At 35.7% G+C, this 20,671-nt stretch overlaps 1 protein-coding gene across 18 annotated transcripts in view; it reads left to right on the forward strand.

Moving 5' to 3' along the window:
* The window catches only part of CDC42BPA (CDC42 binding protein kinase alpha), a 297,113-nt gene that overhangs the window by 91,895 nt on the left and 184,547 nt on the right, over positions 1-20,671 (forward strand). For all 18 annotated transcript variants that reach the window (XM_044943085.2, XM_006062426.4, XM_044943088.2 and 15 more), the window contains 2 exons: positions 7,417-7,500; positions 16,716-16,811. In XM_044943085.2, the coding sequence (XP_044799020.1) occupies positions 7,417-7,500; positions 16,716-16,811 (180 nt within the window). The remainder of the gene's footprint in view (positions 1-7,416; positions 7,501-16,715; positions 16,812-20,671) is intronic.

Genomic DNA, 20,671 nt, shown 5'->3' on the forward strand with positions numbered 1-20,671 from the left:
TTGATAGCCTCTGTATATACAGGGCTAGTCTTCAGTCCATAGGAGTACTCTGGCATGGGCATACTGTATTTTTATAGCTAATGTCTGCTCTAATTGGCCAATGCCCAGCCTATACCAATTTCTAAATATTTTGACTATCTAGTAGATATATACATTGCGTCTCCATAGAGGGGATACCTCTAGCCAGTTTAGTTAATTCTTTGTAGTGTTTCTGGTTTGTTAAAGAGTCTTAATTTTTTTATTAAATATTTTGAATACAAGCTGATCACTAACAGAATAGTTTATAAAAAACAAATATAGTTATTTCCATACACATTAACCACGATCACCATTAACATGGCAGCAGGAATCAAGACTGCAGGTGAGACGAATGGGATGATCTCTATCAAGACCCACAGAACTGTCTGGCACTCATAGCAGTAAATAGCACCAGCTTTGCAATCACATGGTGAGGACTGTAGAAACTACTTCAGCCTGGAGTAAGAATCGATGATGGCAGTATGTTTATTGTGCCTAGCCCAGTGCCAGGCACAGAGTAAGCTTTCCATAATTGAGTTGTTTTTAATATTTTATTATTATTAATAATGAATGATGGTAGACATTATACAGTAGAGAAAGAAGGAGACGATGACATGAAAACAGTAAGAGTGAGCAGTAACCATAGGCAAAACATAGTGAAAGCCAAGCCGCAAAGTTAGAGTTTAAAAGCCATACATATGATTAAGAGAGCAGCATGAGCTGGAATAATCTGGTACACACTTAGTACACTTTAAAATAGAGAATTGTATCTCTTTTATCATAATGCCTTGTCTTTATTTTAGTTTCAGTCTCAGTTTAGTAGTGTACTTGAAGCTTGAGCATACAGATGGTTTTCAATTGTCCAAGTATATATGGTCATATAGACTACAAATCACTTGTTATTTATTCAGTAAATATTTATTGTCTACCTACTGATTCCCACACACTGGCACATACTAGTGAACAAATGAGAAAAAAATAATTCTGCCCTCGTAGAGGTTATGTTCTAGTGAGTGAGGCACACAATAAGCAAAATAGGTAAATAGAATATATAATTTGTTAAATAATAAGAGCTAAGGGGAAAAAGAAGCAAAGAAATGGGATAGAACGTGTGAAGGGCAGAATGACGTTTTAGTGGGGGAGTGAGAGAGCAAACCATTTAGCTGTGGCGGAGTGTGGGGAGGGGAGACCGTTTGAGACTGAAGTGCACAGACACCAAGTTGACTTTGAACAAGGTGATCAGTATGTTTCAAGCAGAGGGAGCTAGGAGAAGAGTATGAGATCTGGGAAGCTGGAAGACCAGGGTGTGTTGGAATCCATAGGAAACTTAAAGTTTTGGAGCAGAGTGTCACGATATGAGCTAGTTTAAACAGAATCACTGTGGCTGCTGTTTTGAGAATAGATTTTGGAGGATAAGAGCAGAAGTAAGAGAGGACAGTAAGAGAGAGTAGAAGTAAGAAGTAATAGAGGACAGTCCAGGCAAGACCGGTGGATAGGAATGGGATGGACCAGAGGAGGTGTGGTGAATTTTAGGTACATTGAATGTGGACTAGATCTGTGGAACTGCATGACGACTGCTTCTTGATTATTGAAATTCTGTTTAGTATAGTATGATCATTCTGAGTTATATGCTGTATCTATAAGTGATAGTGCAGAACTCATTCATTTATACTTGTCACCTACTGATTTTTCTGTAGCGTTTGCTGTTTTTCTGATATCATAGTGCTTTTAATAAGACATCTCTGTATTTGGTGCTTTTAAAAATACATCTTTGTTCTGCATTAAATTTGTAATCTTCCAGTTCATACTAAATGTACTTTACATTTTGATCAAATTAGGTAAGAAAGGACATTTTAACATACTGCCCTTTTGTGTATCAGTTAGCTGTGGTTCTTGAAAGTCTAGAACCTAGAGTTTTAGGACAATCCCTTCTTCTTCAAGTTTACAGAAATGAACATGAAAATGATCTGTAGTGTTAAAGGAGAAAAGCATGATCAATTTTATCACTTCATCACCTTCATTACTTTTGTCTCATTTTGTCATCAATTTGATAATTTAAGAATTGTTTCTGAATTGACTTTTAAAAAATTGAAATGTAGTTGATTTACAATGTTGTGTTGGTTTCTGGTGTACAGCAAAATGATACACACATTTTTTTTTCATATTCTTTTCCATTATGGTTTATGATTGGATATTAAATGTAGTTCCCTGTGCAAACAACAGGACTTTGATGTTTATCTATTTTATATGTAGTACTTTGTATCTGCGAATCCAAACTCCTGATTTGTCCCTCCCTCACCCTATTTCCCCTTTGGGAACCATAATTTTGTTTTCTGTGTGAACTGACCTATTTAATTTCACCACATCCCACTTCATTCCAGAGAAGATTTAGGCAGCTCACGAAACTGTTGTAAGACAGTGCTGAGAATGTTTTTCACCCTGAAGCAGCTTGACATTCCTGATTAACACATAGATGTGAAGTGTGGGTCTCATTTTGGCCCTTATCAGTCACACTATAATATCTCAACAATTAGTGGTCATTTCATGTTCAGGATGAATTGTGGTATTCTATACTAGCCCCTCCATGTTTCAAATTTTGTATGTCCTATATAGAAAATATAGAAAGGAGGATAGAAATCATACTCCCTAGAAATAACTGATTTTTAAGGGTCTGATGCTAGTCTTTCTTGGAATACATATAGAAATGTATAGGTATATATTTTATGTGTATATATAGAAAAATTTATTTTAGTTTATAAACCTTAATAAAATCCTTTTAAACAGTATATTGTGAACTTTCTCCTATTAATTAGTAATCTTTAACAACATATTCAAGAATTTAAAACATTTTTTAATGTTTGTGATATATTCCGTCAGTTTTACCTTTCAAAATGTATTTATATTCAATATTTCACTATTGGAAATTATACATAAATATTGTAGCTTAGTTTTTATTTGTAAGAATGTTCCTTTGAGGATATTTCTAACTATATTTCTATGTATATATATGTGTCATGGATAAAAATTTATAAAGTTGAGTGTTGAAGAGACCAAAGCTGCTTATTTCCTAGTTAAAGAAATTGAAGAAATTAGGATGTATAAGGTCTACCACGTCGTAGTGATAGAGCAAACAACAGTTGAGAGACTGGGCTATAAGGTGCTTAGTGCAGTACCTGACATGTAATCATAGCTAGTGGTTATCGAACACTTGTGCTGCGTGCTTAGTTGCTCAGTCGTGTCTGACTCTTTGCTATCCCACGGACTGTAGCCCACCAGGCTCCTCTGTCCACAGGGAGTCTCTAGGCAAGAATACTGGAGTGGATTGCTGTGTTCTCCTCCAGGGGATCTTCCCAACCCAGGGATCAAACCCAGGTCTCCTGCATTATAGATGGATTCTTAACTGTCTGAGCAACCAGGGAAGCCCAGGAGTACTGGGGGGGTGGCCTATCCCTTCTCCAGAGGATCTTCCCAATCCAGGAATCAAATTGAGGTCACCTGCTTTACAGGCAGATTCTTTACCAGCTGAGGCACCAAGGAAGCCCTACTGAACACTTACCAAGTGCTAGACCCTGTTGTATGTACTTTATACTTGTGTATAACCCGAATCTGGCTGCACAGACCGTGTTATCACCACTACCCTGAACAGTAAGTGCTAGCTCAGTGTTTGAGTGTTCAATAAATGCTCGCTTATTTCAACTGCACATCTCTATAATCCAGAGTTGGTTTTGATTCCAGTAGTTTTTGGATTTTAGAAAGATAATTTAGTACATATACTCTGTATTGCACTCTTAATGGGGTTTTGAGCAGAACCTCATAAGCAATTGCTTATGAGGTGTTTCTGCAATGAAGCACATTTATTTTTATACTAAGTGAGATTAAAAAAAAAAAAAAACCTCCCCTCAAACTGTGATTAGCCTGATGTCAGTGTATGTTGCCAAATGAATTGTGAAAACCCTTTATCTTGCAGAATTGCAGGTAAAGGATTGTGGACCTGCATAAAACTCTTAGAGGAGTACTTGGCATTTAGTACACACTCAAAATGTGTTGGTGGATTACTACTACACTATTAGGTATCCTCAGGTACTTCTGTACTCATATGCATAGAAAATTGGTGAATCATACAGTGCTGGGAGGAGTTCGTATCACTCCATATGACCTGAGGAGGGCAAGTCTAAGTGTTGGAGTCTTTCAGCAATTCTTCTGTAAATCAGAAGAGGAGAAGGCTTAAGTGATAGCCTTCCTTACCTCTTCCCTGTCCTCAATGTAGGCATGTCTAGCTCTGTGCTCCTATCCTTCCATCCATTTGTGCAGTATATGATAGGAGTCTACACAGTAGTATAACTTGTGTTTTCAGTCTATCAGAGATCTTAGTGAAAAAAATGTTTTAAGTTTTTCTGTGCTATTACAGTACTCCTCTCCTCCTTTTTGGTGATAAGAACATTTAAGATCTACTTTCTTGGCAATTTCCAAGAATATAATACAATACTGTTAACTGTAGTCAACATACTGACATTAGATCTCCAGAACTTATCATATAACTGAAAAACTTACACCCTTTGACCATCATCTCCCCATTTCCCTTAACCCCCAGCCACTGGCACCACCATTCTAGAATTAGAATTCTAGAAATAGATTTCTCTGTTTATATTAGTTTACCTTTTTATATTTTTCCATATAAGTGAGATCACACAGTTTTGGTCTTTCTGTTTCTGGCTTATTTCACTTAGCATAATGCCCTCCAGGTTTATCCATGTTGTCACAAAAGACAGATTTCCTTCTTTTTAATGGCTGAATAATATTCTATTTCTTTAACCATTCGTTTGTCAGTGGGCATTTAGGTTGTTTCTATATCTTGTACAGCCCCCTTTCTTTAAATGTAAACCCTTTAAGAGATCCATAACTGATGCAGAGATGGTGGATCCATAACTGATTCATCATTCTGCAGATATGACCAGATATGACTAAAGACTAAAGTGATTGCACTTGAAATTGAGATAGTTTTTCTTCCTTCCCCCCATTTTATTAATAATTGATGAAAAACTGTAATCACAGTCATTAGTATAACCATTTATGACATTTCAGTTCAGTTCAGTTCAGTCACTCAGTCATGTCCGACTCTTTGCCACCCCATGGACTGCAGCATGCCAGGCCTCCCTGTCTATCACCAACTCCCTGAGTTTACTCAAACTCATGTCCATTGTTTATGACATTTACCAAGATATATTCTAGTTCAGATAACATTATAGTATTATAAACTGATTTCCATTATACATGGTCATATTACTGTTATTGTATTCTGATCCAAAAATAAATTTATTAAATGACCCTGATATGTACCTTTACTATTAGGGTTTTAAAAAGTTTGGCACTTGAGTTTAAACCTCGAATTTAAAAAACTCTCTATTCTTGGAAATATCCCTTTAAACTGTTTGAAGGTATGCTGTACATAGTTTGTTTTCTATTTCTTCATATTAGAGTAGTATTTGTTTTCCCTTTCCAGCCTCCAGCAACTGGTAACAGCATTTGTCTTCTCTTCTATAGTCCATCGTCTGCTGTGTAGCATCCTCAGTGAGCTGCAAGGCCCTTTGAGATTATCTAGTCAAACTGAGGGAGAGAAGTAGAAATAGAAATGTCATCACTTTGTTGAGAGTGGGAAAAAAAGGGGGGGGATTTATATTTGACAGTTTTTTGATCCACAACTAAAATACATCACTCATTATCAGAGAAATGCAAATCAAAACCACTATGAGGTACCATTTCACACCAGTCAGAATGGCTGCGATCCAAAAGTCTACAAGTAATAAATGCTGGAGAGGGTGTGGAGAAAAGGGAACCCTCTTACACTGTTGGTGGGAATGCAAACTAGTCCAGCCACTATGGAGAACAGTGTGGAGATTCCTTAAAAAACTGGAAATAGAACTGCCTTATGATCCAGCAATCCCACTGCTGGGCATACACACTGAGGAAACCAGAAGGGAAAGAGACACGTGTACCCCAATGTTCATCGCAGCACTGTTTATAATAGCCAGGACATGGAAGCAACCTAGATGTCCATCAGCAGATGAATGGATAAGAAAGCTGTGGTACACATACACAATGGAGTATTACCCATCCATTAAAAAGAATATATTTGAATCAGTTCTAATGAGGTGGATGAAACTGGAGCCTATTATACAGAGTGAAGTAATCCAGAAAGAAAAACACCAATACAGTGTAACAATGCATAATTATGGAATTTAGAAAAATGGTAATGATAACCCTGTATGCGAGACAGCAAAAGAGACACAGATGTATAGATCAGTCTTTTGGACTCTGTGGGAGAGGGCGAGGGTGGGAAGATTTGGGAGAATGGCATTGAAACATGTAAAATATCATGTATGAAATGAATTGCCAGTCCAGGTTCAATGCATGATACTGGATGCTTGGGGCTAGTGCACTGGGACGACCCATAGGGATGGTATGGGGAGGGAGGAGGGAGGAGGGTTCAGGATGGGGAACACATGTATACCTGTGGCGGATTCATTTTGATATTTGGCGAAACTAATACAATTTTGTAAAGTCTAAAAATAAAATAAAATTAAAAAAAAAAAAAACAAAATACAGAAATGTCTGTTCTTTTTTTTGTTGGGAAGGAATGTGTGAAATGTACGATTCGTAGAGATAGCAGCCTCAATTGATCTTTAGTGGGATGTGTGTTGTGGGGGGAGTCTTGTGTGCAAGACTATGTGGCATGAAAAATAATATCATTTTCAGTTTATGTCATACTGTTTGATCCCCATGAAATGTATTTGTTTTGGCAGCTGGCTTTACCTGTAACATTGTGTTGAAATTTGGCATGCAGTGTTTAATGTTGTTTACTTGCTAAGTGGTGTCCGATTCTTTGTGACCCGTAGACTATAACCCGCCAGGCTCCTCTAGCTATGGGGTTTCCCAGGCAAGAATACTGGAGTGGGTTGCCATTTCTTTCTCCAGGGGATCTTCCCAACCCAGGGATTGAGCCCATGTCTCCTGCATGGCAGGCGGATTCTTTACCACTGAGCCACCTGGGAAGCCCACAGTGTTTACTAAGCTTTAGTTATTTCACATGGTACATTTTGGTCAGTTTTTTAGATAGTAGATACTGAGTTCAAATTCCAGGGAAGAAAACTCGAAAAGGAGAATATAATATATAATCACCAACTGATACCGTGTTCAAAAACAGAGTTGTTTGGCTCATGTTCACTAATGTAACTTTTTCAACTGACAGTATTATTTGATTTAGGATCTTAGAATTTGAACTGCATGGAAATCATTGATAATTTTGGTATTTATTTTTTTTTTACAGAGAGGAAAAAGGAAAATGGATGACTGAAAAAAGTATTATTTGTCATATTTTAAAAGTTGTATTTCCTTTTCTAGGTTGCTGTAGTGAAACTAAAAAATGCAGATAAAGTATTTGCCATGAAAATATTGAATAAATGGGAAATGCTGAAAAGAGCTGAGGTAAGATTCTAATTATTGGAATATTTAAATATCTTAGAAATATTTTTAGAGAAAAATAAAATTATAGAGAGCCACTAGATCTTTAAGTATCATTTAGTAACCTTTTATCTATGATGGCATCATTTTTTAGGCCTGAAACAAATTTAGGAATTCATAGTTGTGATATAGTTATTATAAATGTTACATTCATGGTAATATTTTAATGTTTGAAAACCAAATGGAAACTTTTGTAATGTCGGGTTTGAACCTTATGTTAAAAGGATGTATGGCAACCAGTTTCTTTTATAGGAAGAAATTTTGTAGTGATTGATATCCAATTTGATTTAACTTGTTTATATTATTTCGTATTTATCTCTATTCTGCTCTAAGCAAAAGCCAGCAGGAATTTTGAATATGGCCTATAAGAATTCTATTTATTGCTGACTATGCAGTTAAATTTATGTTGCTGCTGCTGCTGCTAAGTCACTATGTTCTATATTATTAAGAATGAGAGTAAAATCTTCTGTTTTAAGAACTGTCAGCATTTTTATCTTGATACTAAATTTGAGGGAAAGACTGACTGGAGTGATGTTAAAAATGTCTAATAGCTGGTATTGTATGGTCAAAACTGACATTATATGTAAAGTTTTGGGAGGGATTCTAGAGGTCTCCTGTTGAGCTGGGTTATAGTGAGTTCCTGGATGAGGTAGGGCATTCAGGGGCCTCAAGGATGCAGAACTTACCAGTGTGGAAGTATTTAAATATTTTAACTTGCAGAAGGGTTATACTGCTGAATAGGTGAGTATTAGCCCTGGAGGTTAGTAAGATCCATAAGAGAATAATGAGAAATTAGCCCTTAGAAATGTTTCTTTATTTATAAGTACTTGTAGCAACCTAAAAGACAATGAACACATAAGGAAAAGCAAAAATGTTTCCCATGATGATAGATACATACCATGGGAGTGAAAGTGCGTGCATGCTCAGCTTCTCATCATATCTGACTCTTTGTGACCCCATGGACTGTAGCCCGCCAGGCTCCTCTGTCCATGGGATTTCCCAGCCAAGAATACTGGAGTGGGTAGCCATTTCTGAATCCAGGGATCAAACCTGTATCTTCTGCATTGGTAGGTGGATTCTTCACCACTGAGCCTCCAAGGAAGCCCAGTAGTGAAAGTAAATACTTCAATATTTCTTTCTTTTAGAAAATATGGAAAATATAACAAAATTCAGAAAAGAAAATAATAATCACTTGTATTCCATCACTTAGGATTAATAACATTTTGGGCATGTTTTGCTTTCAGGCTTTTTCTCTTTTTTTTTGTCTACTGAAAAAGCTGTACAAGTGAAATACAGATAAATTCTTTGTAATGTCACATTACAGACAAAGCTAAAGTACTCATTGACTATACCCCACCCAAGTCCAGCCCCTCTCTGCCTCCCAGAGGTAATTATAGAGAGTTAATAAAATCCTGTTTAAAAAAGTATCTGGAAGGTTTCATGTCATATCTCTGACATATGTGCCAGTGCCTATTATATTCAATAACTTCAGTATTTACTTTTGCATTTCCCCTTACTGTCACTGGTCAGATTGAGTTCAGTATGCAGTCTATTTATTAGGGAGTGCTTTTGAAATTGGCCTTGATCGAAGGGAAAGGAGGTGAAACATGATTTATCAGGGAGACATCAGGCTGTCCCAGCAGCCTCTGTTGATCCAGCAGGGAAGTGGGGAGCAGAAATGGTCCTTCAGAGTTGTCCTTCCTTAGACCAAATGATTGCCCTCTTTGCAGTTGCCTTAGTCAGTCATTGGATGTGGGCTGCCTCCAGAAGGACATGGATGTGGACTAGTAGGCTTTTGGCAGCTGAGACAAAGCCAGGAGGAGCTGATGGCATTGCCGACAGTTGGAGCAATTAAGTCTTATTATTAAAAAATAGTAAATAATTATGTTCTTAATTGTTTTTCAGAATTCATAATTGTAGTGGGCTAGTGTTCCAGGGTTAGAACTTTTAAAAGATTGAATTAAAGTTTGTACTTAGTTTTTATGATGTTGGCTGCTGGGGAAGAATTTTGAAAAGAAAGAGTAAAGAGTTTAGCTTTACTTATTGACTGGAGGAAGTGGCAAAATTGAGGATAAAACAGGAGTAATTGAAAATTAAACATGATTTTGTTGAATTAAAAAATCATTCCGGATTCATTTTGATATTTGGCAAAACTAATACAATTATGTAAAGTTTAAAAATAAAATTAAATTAAAAAAAAATCATTCATATAGTCTGTTTCTGGGGCAAAATGGAATAGACATGCTTCTTTTTATCTCCCCCATTAAATACAGTTAAAGACCATGGACATTATGTATAAAATAAATATATGAAGACTCTGAAAGGCAGAAAGAATGAGGACCAGCTAGGGGCCATGGAACCCAAAGAACATCACTCATTCTGTGAAGTCTGTATTATTCTGAAGGAACCAACAGATGAGGACCATACAAAGAAAGTTAAAGATCAATATGCCTCATGAAGATAGATGCCAATATCCTTAACAAAATATTAGTAAATAGAATTCAGCAATATATAAAGTGAATTATACACTGTGAGCGAGTGGGGTTTGTTTAAGGGATACAAGGCTAGTTCATTATTTGAAAAGAACTTGCCTCAAACTACTTGAAACTTTCATTTTTTTAGGAGGAATTTCTCCATTGAAACTTTTGAAGAGGAATTCATTTTAAAGCAGAATGGAATTATATTTTTATGCTTGAATTGTCAAATCCTTCTTTAAAAAAATTAAGAAGAAATTTAGTTTGATCATTACTTATTCAGTTTTGGAAAACTGGTCCTACCAGTGATGCTTAATTAAATTACAAGTGAACAGCAAAATTTCTTATTTTAGTCTGTATATTGTTGATACTTTAAAACAATTTTCAGTGATTTACCTCCAATCTGTTTGTCATATTTATTTCTATTTTTGTTCTTGTGTAACAAATATAATTAGTACAACACAGATTATTTGAAGGTACTAGGAAACTTGTCTCTTTCTGTACCTGGCAGATAAATAATTAGTAAATAATCTTGTAGTTACAAGAGCTTCCCTTATGGCTCAGTTGGTAAAGAATCTGCCTGCAATGCAGGAGACCTGGGTTCGATCCCTGGGCTGGGAAGATCCCCTGGAGAAGGGAAAGGCTACCCACTCCAGTATTCTGGCCTTGAGAAATCCATTGGGTCACAAAGAGTTGGACATGACTGAGTGACTTTCACTTATAGTTACAAAGATTAATATATCTATAGATTCCTCATTTACAAACTTTGTTAGTATGTCAACAATGTCTTAAGTTAACTTCTCCAAATCAATTCTGTAAATTTTACTTTCTCTTCGAATTTATTCAACTCTGAAGGATTTCACTCACATGGAAGATGTGTTACTCATTTCATTGGAAGATGCAGAATCAATTACGGAAGTGCTCTCCATCTCAAGAGTCAAACCTTTCTGAGGCTCAGTTGTCTCTGTACCATACAGTGGAGGAATAATATATCTTAGTTTAACAGGGATAGTACTGGTTTATGCCTCTTATCTTACTATTTTTGTTACTGTTGTTAGCCCTATTTTATTATTTTTATAATTGACATGGCAATAGTAGTAGTTAACAGTAGCTGCAGTACTAATAGTAATGAATTCAGCTCATTAGATTGGGATTGCCTCTTCTTCCTGACGTGTTACCTGTAATAAACCAAGAAAATGCAAGCACTGTAGAAAATAAGTAAAAAGATAAAAGCTTTTTCTTCTCCCTCAGATAACCAGTCTTTCTGTTCAAAGTAAATCATTACTAAGAGTTTAGCTTCCTATTTATCCTTTTTTTCTCTTAGATAAATATATATTTATCTAATATATATTTATTTGTATACTGTTCATGTTGTATAATGTTCTTTCTGTTGTGAGTTACCTTGACAAATACCATTCTCAGTGAACATTCAGGTGATTTAGAGCTAGTTCCAAACAGGGCTAAACTTCCACACAGAAGCACACGTTTTTTTTTTTTTCCTGGCAGTGGACAAAAATTTTGAACATATTCGTGGAATTGTCCTTGTTGAAAGGACTTCCTTAGTGGCTCAGACGGTAAAAGCGTCTGCTTACAATGCGGGAGACCTGGGTTCGATCCCTGTGTTGGGAAGATTCCCCTGGAGAAGGAAATGGCAACCCACTCCAGTACTCTTGCCTAGAAAATCCCATGGACAGAGGAGCCTGGTAGGCTACAGTCCTTGTTGATATTTTTGAGTAAAATAGATAGTGAATTTATGAGGGTTTACTGAATTGAAAATATAAACACCGGGGATATGAATATTTATCATGGGGTTTCTGTGGTTTGTTAGTGCTGGGCCCTCCATAGGCCCTTTCATTTTTGAAATACATGCTGTTTAGTTCTAGGAAATTTTCTCGTATTACTTCTTTGGTAATTTCCTTTCTTCTGTTTCTTTTGCTCTCTCTTTCTGAAACTTTTATTTGGATATACCCTTAATGGACCAGTTAGCTAATTTCTCATTTTTTTTTTTCTAGTGAGGTTGTGTTGGCTTTTGCCATAATACTTCAGTTGGGTGTTTTATTTCTTCAACCACCCTTTTAGTATTCAGTAGCACCTCCCTTTGATCTTTTTTTTTTTCACGTTCGTTTTTAGTGAGCCTGTGTCTCTGGACTGTAAACTTAAGGAGTTTCCCAGTTTTTTTCTCCCTCTTTAGGTAAGACAGGATGCTCCAGCTGACTGGTGTTAGGTTTTCTCCTTTCTACCAGTCAAAAGGTCAATTAGGGTCTGATCCTACTCCAGCAGATTCAGATCTGGTTAATTAGTTCCTCCTAAGGGCAGGCCTTGTTAAGAACTGAGTGCTACAGCAAGTTTCAAAATGGTTTCCTTGCCTCTTTTCCTGCTGGAAGATCTAGGAGATTTTTCTCCTTTACTTACTGTTATCGTGTGATTGAGCTCCTGGAGGTGAGACTAAAAAATTGTGTAATTCTCCCTGACTGGGTCCTCTGCAGTTTTGAACTCTCAGAGTTGTCCAGACTCTAGAAATCATTCCCAGTTGAGTTTGTCTTACTCCCAGCAGCATCAGTTCTGGTTTCTGCGCCTCTTTCTGCTCTGGCATCTCTGCTCTAGTAAACTGCAATATGTTCCCTTTTTGTATATCTTGTTTCATGGTAGCAATGTTTTCTTATCTCTAAAATATATATTTGTGTATATATATATATATATATGTATATACATCCTTCTTGCCTGTCTCCATTTCCTCTATTTTTTTCTTTTTCTGTTTGGGACTATTATTCACATTGATTGTTATCATGAAATGTCAAAAATTATTTCTAACTGTTGGCTTATGATTTTAATTGAATTTTTCAGTCCTTAAACACCGCACTCCTCCATCTCTCATTTATTTAGTTACTTAATCTCACTATTATTTTAGAGTTTTCTCTGTAGAGGCCTTGCATATCTTTTACTAAGTTTACTCTGAGATAGTTGGTGTTTTTAATTTGCTTTTGGAAATGGTATTATTTATTTATATATATATATTTGAAAATGGTATTATTTAAAAAGATATTTTCTAATTGTTGCAATTATATAGGAATATAATGTATGTATGTTGACTTTTAAATTCTGTTAATTTATGTTTTCTTTTGTGATTTCTTTCCTTTTTTAAAAAATTTATTTATTTTAATTGGAGGCTAATTACTCTACAATATTGAATTGGTTTTGCCATACATTGACATGAATCTGCCATGGGTGTAATGTGTTCCCCATCCTGAATGTGATATCTTTTTATGCATCCACGTTGTCCACTCTTTGCATGTCTGACTCTTTGCAACCCCATGAACTGCAACATGCCAGGCCTCCCTGTCCATCACCAACTCTCGGAGTTCACCCAAACTCATGTCCGTTGAGTTGGTGATGCCATCCAACCATCTCATCCTCTGTCGTCCCCTTCTCCTCCTGCCCTCAATCTTTCCCAGCATCAGGGTCTTTTCAAATGAGTCAGCTCTTTGCATCAGGTGTCCAAAGTATTGGAGTTTCAGCTTCGCTCTCCTTAGTAATCTTTATATTACTTAACTAATATATTAATATACTTAACTAATATAATAACTTTATATTACTTAATCTTAACTAATTTCAGTTTGAGGAAAACAATGGAGTGGGAATGCCAGACTTTCATCTTATAAAATAAGTTTCTTATTTATCCTTAATATAAAATTTTACTATATTGAAAAGTGAAAGTGAAGTCGCTCAGTCGTGTCCGACTCTTTGCAACCCCATGGACTGTAGCCTACCGAGCTCTTCCGTCCATGGAATTTTCCAGGCAAGAATACTGGAGTGGGTTGCCATTTCCTCCTCCAGAGGATCTTTCTGACCCAGGAATCTAACCTGCATCTCCTGCATGGCAGGTGAATTCTTTATCTGATGAGCTATTGGGGAAGCCTAAGTGCATGAAAGTGTAGATGAAATAAGATTGAAAAAGAAAATAACTGCTGAAATTGGTTGACAGGTACATTGAGAGCAGGGGATTACTTTATTTTGTATGTGTTTAAAGTTTTATAGTTCACATTTTATGTTTAAAAAAATTTTTTTTCACTACATAGTTTAGAATGGATCAGAATCTACTAAAGTTAATTCTGTTGACAGGTAGTCTTTGGAGTTTTATTTAGAGTTACCAATAAGTCACATTTCCATATTTTAGCTGGAAATATCTTTAAATTTTCAGCTGTTCTGGTAAGATAAAGTCAGGAGAAAGGAGTCTCCTAGACTTGATAAACTTCACTGCTTCTTTAAAATGTTAGCAGCAAACCATAACCTCAGGTCAGTTAAAGTCTAAGACAGAATTTAGTGGTGAGTATGTCAAATGATACTGTTTTCCTTCTAAAGTGAACAGAAGCATAATTATGGTAGATTTTAATAATTTATGAGTAAATTGCCCATTCATTTGGTTTAAGTTTTATTTGTTTTTAAGGTTTTCCTTGGTGATGCTGTTTAATGAGTGGCTTTAGAAATTCTATTGCATCAGACAGCAAAAGAGACACAGATATATTTGGCAAAACTAATACAATTATGTAAAGTTTAAAAATAAAATAAAATTAAAAAAAAAAAGTAAAGAACAGACTTTTGGACTCTGTGAGAGAAGGCGAGGGTGGGATGATTTGAGAGACTAGCACTGAAACATGTACATTACCATATATAAAATAGATGACCAGCGCAAGTTTGATGCGTGAAGCAGGGCACTCAAAGCTGGAGCTCCGGGAGAACCTAGAGGGGTGGGGTGGGGATAGCAGTGGAAGGGGGGTTCAGGCTGGGGGGACAACATGTACACCCGTGGCTGATTCTTGTTGCTGTATGGCAAAAACCACCACAATATTGTAAAGTAATTAGCCTCCAATTAAAATAAATTAATTAATTAAAAAAAGAAATTCTATTGCATCAAATAAAATTTATGGAAATACTTGAAAAAAATTAGGGCACTTACTTAGGTTAGATAATGTGAGTTGTTTTGTATATCATGACTAGTGAATTTATCTTGTGGGAAATAAATTACTAGGTACCTACTATGTGTAGGATACTGCATGATGATTTTTAAATGTGTATGAAATATGGTATAGCCATTGAGAAAAATTAGGTTTGCTTTCTATGTACAGGTGTGGAAGGCTGTTCAGATATGTTGCTACTTGAAAAAATGATTTATAGAGCACTGTGATCTCGTTTGTGTAAAGAAAGAAAAGTTGGGGCAGATAGGATACCACATGAATGTAGGGTTTGTGTGTCTATGTGCGTGTGTCTCTGTGTGTGTATGTACAAAGAAATTTTCTGAGAAGAAATTCAGCTGAGTTACTGGTGTTAATCATTGGACGTAACAAGGGGACAATGAATCTAGGAGGGAGCGTTTCAGTTTCTACTTTACCTTTCAGTTCTTTTGAAACTTTCTGGCATAGTGGTTTTTTAATTAAAAATTAAAAAATATATTGTAGAATTGTATCATACAAAGTTATTTTTTATTTTTAGTAACATATTTCTAAGATTCTCCAGGCTGTATCTTTATAATAATGGAAGTATATCCTGAGAATAAATAAAAACTTTTATAAATCAGAAAAAGATAATCCTTTAGAGAAAATGGGCAAAGGGAGTTTTTCAAAGAGAAAACTCAGATATCCAATAAGCATATGTACAATTATTTATTTGCACCTGTAATTAAGAATATGCTAATTAAAAGAATGATGAGGTATTATTTCATACCCATCTTATTGAAACATGCTTAAAAGTCTAACAGTGCCAAGTGGAGTTCAGGATGTTGTGGAAAATGGGTAATTTCATACACTGGGGTGAAGGTAGAAATTGTATAGCACTTAGGAAAGAAACTAGGTTGTGTCTGATAAAGTTGAAAATGCTTAAGTCTAGCATTTCTGCTTCCAAGTGTTTACCCTAGGGAAACTCTTGTACATTTGTACAAATATATTTATTGCAATATTGAAATGATGCAAAAATGGGAATAACCTATGTTTTCATGATTGGGAGGGGTTACATGAGGCAATTCTGCTATTATCATAGAATGGAATACTGTATTAAAAAATTAAACAGCCATTATTGATTAAAAAGTAATCACGTTGCAAAGGGAATAGATACAGTGACACTATTCACGGAAATTTTCAAAACAGAGCATTTCTATTGTTTTTGGACACATACATGTGTAATAGAGCATGTGGTGGGAGGAATATATACTAAGTTCAGATTCTTCATTTTTCTTAGAGGAAGAACTGATACTTCTCTAGAAATAGGAAGGCTGCAACTTCTATTTTCTTAAAAGCAAATAGGTTAGGAGTAAATGTGACATTGTTGACATTTATGTTATCTAAATGGTAGAGTGAACCATGGTTGTTAAATAATTCTGCATACTTTTCTGATTTTTTTGAACTATAACAGTAATTTTAAATATAAAATACTTTTAAGTTTACTATTCAGTTGTTCAGTTTTTGAGGGTTCTTTGAAACTTGATTTATTGGAAAGTCATATAATGTTGTTGGAAATACAGCATTATATGACTTTATTATTTGACTTTATTATTATGTTGTATAATAATGTTGGAAAGTCATATAATATATAATACATATAATGTATTCCTTTTTCAGAACAGAAAGTATAATATTTGAGTAATTGTTTGCATAATATATTCCTAGTTTTACATAAAGTATTCTTTATCTAAAAATTTATTTTTTTCCTTTTCAGACAGCATGTTTTCGTGAAGAAAGGGATGTATTAGTGAATGGAGACAATAAATGGATTACAACTTTGCATTATGCTTTCCAGGATGACAATAACTTAGTAAGAATCATTGTTCTATGTTTCTATATATTTATTATCTTTTTATTGGCAAAATTTAGCATTATTTTCTGTGAAGCATTGTTTAAATGTAAATGTTATTTAGAAAACCACTGTATTTCACAGAGTATAAGTTTGATATATGATTTGTTTCCCTGGGTAATTTAATACCTTTCAATTGGAATTTTTAATGTTTTTTAGTAAGTAAGTCAAATCCAAACATTTAAATTCTGTAAAAGGTGGTCAGGATTTTTTCCCCATGATTCTGTCAATGTATTTTATTTGTATTGTAAATGTAATAGTATTCTATTACTATTTAGAATTTTACATATTTTTCAAAGTTGTCTTGTGCTTCTTTAAGTAAAGCCATATTTAAAATGTAGGCTTTGTTTAATTTTATATTAACGTCATGGACCACTAGACAAAAGAAGTTGGGGGAGAGCTTGGAGGAAAATCAAACTGTTAGAAACACTGCCAAATGAAGATTGAAGAAATGAACAAGTGAACAGGGAAATAAGACAGAATCTACCACAGTTGAACATAAGATTCCTGGGCTATTACTCAGGGGTCTTCATTTTCTGACCCCAATTTTTATTTCAAGATTTATTTTTTGGCATGCATATGCTTAGTGACTGCTTTGTGCCAGCCACTACACTATGTACTGGGATATAAAAATTAATAAGACATTTTTCATTTGATAAACATTTATTGGACATGTCCTGTGTGCTTGGCACTGTTCTTTAGATTCTAGCAATTTGGTAATAAATAAGACAAAGATCTTATTCTTACATTCTTGTGAGGGAAGCCAGATAAGAAATTCAGTCAATTAAATAATATTTTCACATTGTTTCTTATAAAGAAAAATATAACATTTATTCAAAGATATAAAGTCAATAAGGGCTCTTCCAAGACAAGTGTAAGTTGGCTAAACCAAGAAGGGAGAAGAGGCAGAGAGGGGTTGGTGAACATGGAGATCTAAAGCCACCTGTTATGTTCCTGTTGATGGAGGATAGAGAAAGAGGCTTTGGTGATGAGAGAGGAGAGATACATGAGTCACACTGTGTAGCACTTTATACATTATGGTATGTAAATTAGACTGTAACAGCCATGAGTTTCAAAAGCAAACTTTTTTTAAATCATAGAACTCATGTGTGATTTTTAAAATGACATTATATCTGAAAGCCAGCTTAATTGGTAAAGAATCCGCCTGCAATGCAGGAGACCTGGGTTCGATCCCTGGGTTGGGAAGATCCCCTGGAGAAGGGAACAGGTACCCATTCCTGTATTCTGGCCTGGAGAATTCCATGGACTGTATAGTCCATGGGATCACAAAGAGTCGAACATGACAGAGTGACTTTCACTTTCACTTTCATATCTGAAAGTCTAGACAGTGAAGCCTATAGAAATGCAGCTGCCCTGATTGATATCTTAGCTTTCCTCCTCCTACTTTCTGTCATGCTTTTTCAGGGTTCTTTCTTGGAGCAAAACTGCTGTTTTAGGACTGTAGAAGGGTCTGTGGCAGGAAAGGATGGGGTTGTCAGAGGAATGAGAGGAAGGCTAATAGGGTTATGATAAGGAGGGGAGAGATATGTAAAATGAGGCTTCCTGAGTGTAGGCCATGCAGAAGAGTTCAAATTTTACTCTAATTTCAAGGAGGATTTTAAGGACAGTGTGATAATCAGTTTTGTATTTTATACAGAACATCTTAGCAGCAGTGTGAAGGATGGATTTCAGAGGGCTAGACTAGAGAGACTAGTTAGGAGACAATATTCAGGTGACAGGTAATGAGGATTTGAATAAAGGTGATGGAGGGGATGGATTCAGGTACTATTTAGGAAGTAAAATAATTAGAACTTGTGTTAGAATGAATGTCAGTGGCGGAGAGAGGAATCAAAATGATTCCGTTTTCACGTGTCTGTCTTAGGGGTTCAGTACTTGGTAGTTGATTCCGGAGTTGGGGAATATAGGAAGGAAGAGAAAATTTAGAGTAGATGGGAAAATGGTTAGTTTAATTTGGTATATGTTGGGTTTGAATTATAGTGTGATCTATTTAATGGGTTATAGATATTAGCCTGGTGTTTCTAAGGGTAAATAGCACCATTTATTTTGGAGTTGTTATCTTATAGATTTTGGTAAGCTCTGACCTGTGGTTTAAATCTGGACCACCACCTATTTTCACACAGCCTGCAAGCTAAGAATTATTTTTACATTTTAAAATAGTTGAAAGGAAATCAAAAGAAGAGTATTTTGCAACTTGTGAATGTTTTAAAGTTCACATTTCAGTGTCTGTAGTTTTATCGACATAGCCATACTGTTGATTTGCACACTACCTATGGCTGCTTTTGTGCCTCAGTGGCAAAGTTGACTAGTTGTGATGGAGACTGGCACTGACAGAGGGTAACACTATATGTGTTACTCAGTGCTTTGCACTGCTGTGCTCAGCAGACTATAAATTGCAGTGACATTTCAAGTGCTGTATATATGTGTGTGTGTGTGTGTGTGTGTGTGTGTATATATATATATGTATATATATATATCTCGCTATATACCATGGCATTTTTTATTTAAATTAATAGCACATATGCCTCATGTCAAAATAAGAAAGGTAGATTTTTCAAATATCATGCTCTTAAGGCACAGTAGATTGTGGATTATTTTATTAATAAATTACAGCATGGTGTTTATTACGCCACTGTGCTTCACTTGTACTAATAGAGTACAGTAAATGTCTACACTGCTAAACTGAGCACTCATCACAACATCCCTAACTCACAGGAAAGCAGCAGTCAGAAAAGTTAGAAAATGTAACCTAATATCTTACCAGAGCAGAATCTTCACAAAATAAAAAATGAAAGTGAGGCTGCAACTATAGTACCTGAGTGTCTCATTTATTAACCAAGCAAGGAAAGCCATTGACCAATATTGAGTTAATGAAATCATATATGATTGTAGCAGCCAAAGAAATGTGTCCATGGAAAATAAACTTGTCTAAGACTTAAGGAGAACAGTTACTCAAAGAATTGAGGACATTGGAAGGAGCATCAATGGTGGATTATAAAAGCAGAGAGAGATAATCGTTCCCTATCACATTGAGAGGTTTTCTTTGACTCTTGAGTGGAAAGATGTTGCTGATTCTGCTCGATCCTTGTTATTTGAGGAATCAGTTTTTGAGTTTGAAATATCTGAGGAATTAGCCTCTCTGAACAGTTTTTGTGGAATCATTATCGTCATATTATTAGGTTGGCGCAAACGTAATTGCAGTTTCAGACCATGAATTTTAAATCATTATAACTAGGCTCAAATATATCTTTATTAATCAAAATAGGAACCATTACAATCAACACATTTTTGCCAACGAGAAATAAGTTTATTCCTGTAGCGTAAAAATCCACGCTTTGGGATTTGATGAACTTTTGGAAAGTATTTTCCACATTCTGCTGGTTGTGGAAGCATTTTCCCTGCAGTAAGTAGTCTAGATACGTGAAGAAGTGGTAGTCGGTTGGCAAGAGGGCAGGTGAATATGGCATATGAGGCAAAGCTTCATAGCCTAATTCCTTCAACTTGGGAAGCATTGGTTGTGCAATCGGGTATTAGCATGAAGAACTGGGCCCTTTCTGTTGACCAGTGCTGGCTGCAGGCATTGCAGTTTTCCATGCATCTCATCGATTTGCTGAGCCTGCTTCTCAGATGTAATGATTTTGCTGGGATTCGGAAAGGTGTAGTAGATCAGACTTGCAACAGACCACCAAACAGTGACCATGTCCTTTTATTTGGTGCAAATTTGGCTTTGGCAAGTGCTTTGGAGGAACTTCTCGGTCCAGCCATTGAGCTGGTCATCACCAATTGTCGTATAAAATCCACTT

This window comes from Bubalus bubalis, chromosome 5, assembly GCF_019923935.1.
Source record: "Bubalus bubalis isolate 160015118507 breed Murrah chromosome 5, NDDB_SH_1, whole genome shotgun sequence".
NCBI lineage: Eukaryota > Metazoa > Chordata > Mammalia > Artiodactyla > Bovidae > Bubalus > Bubalus bubalis.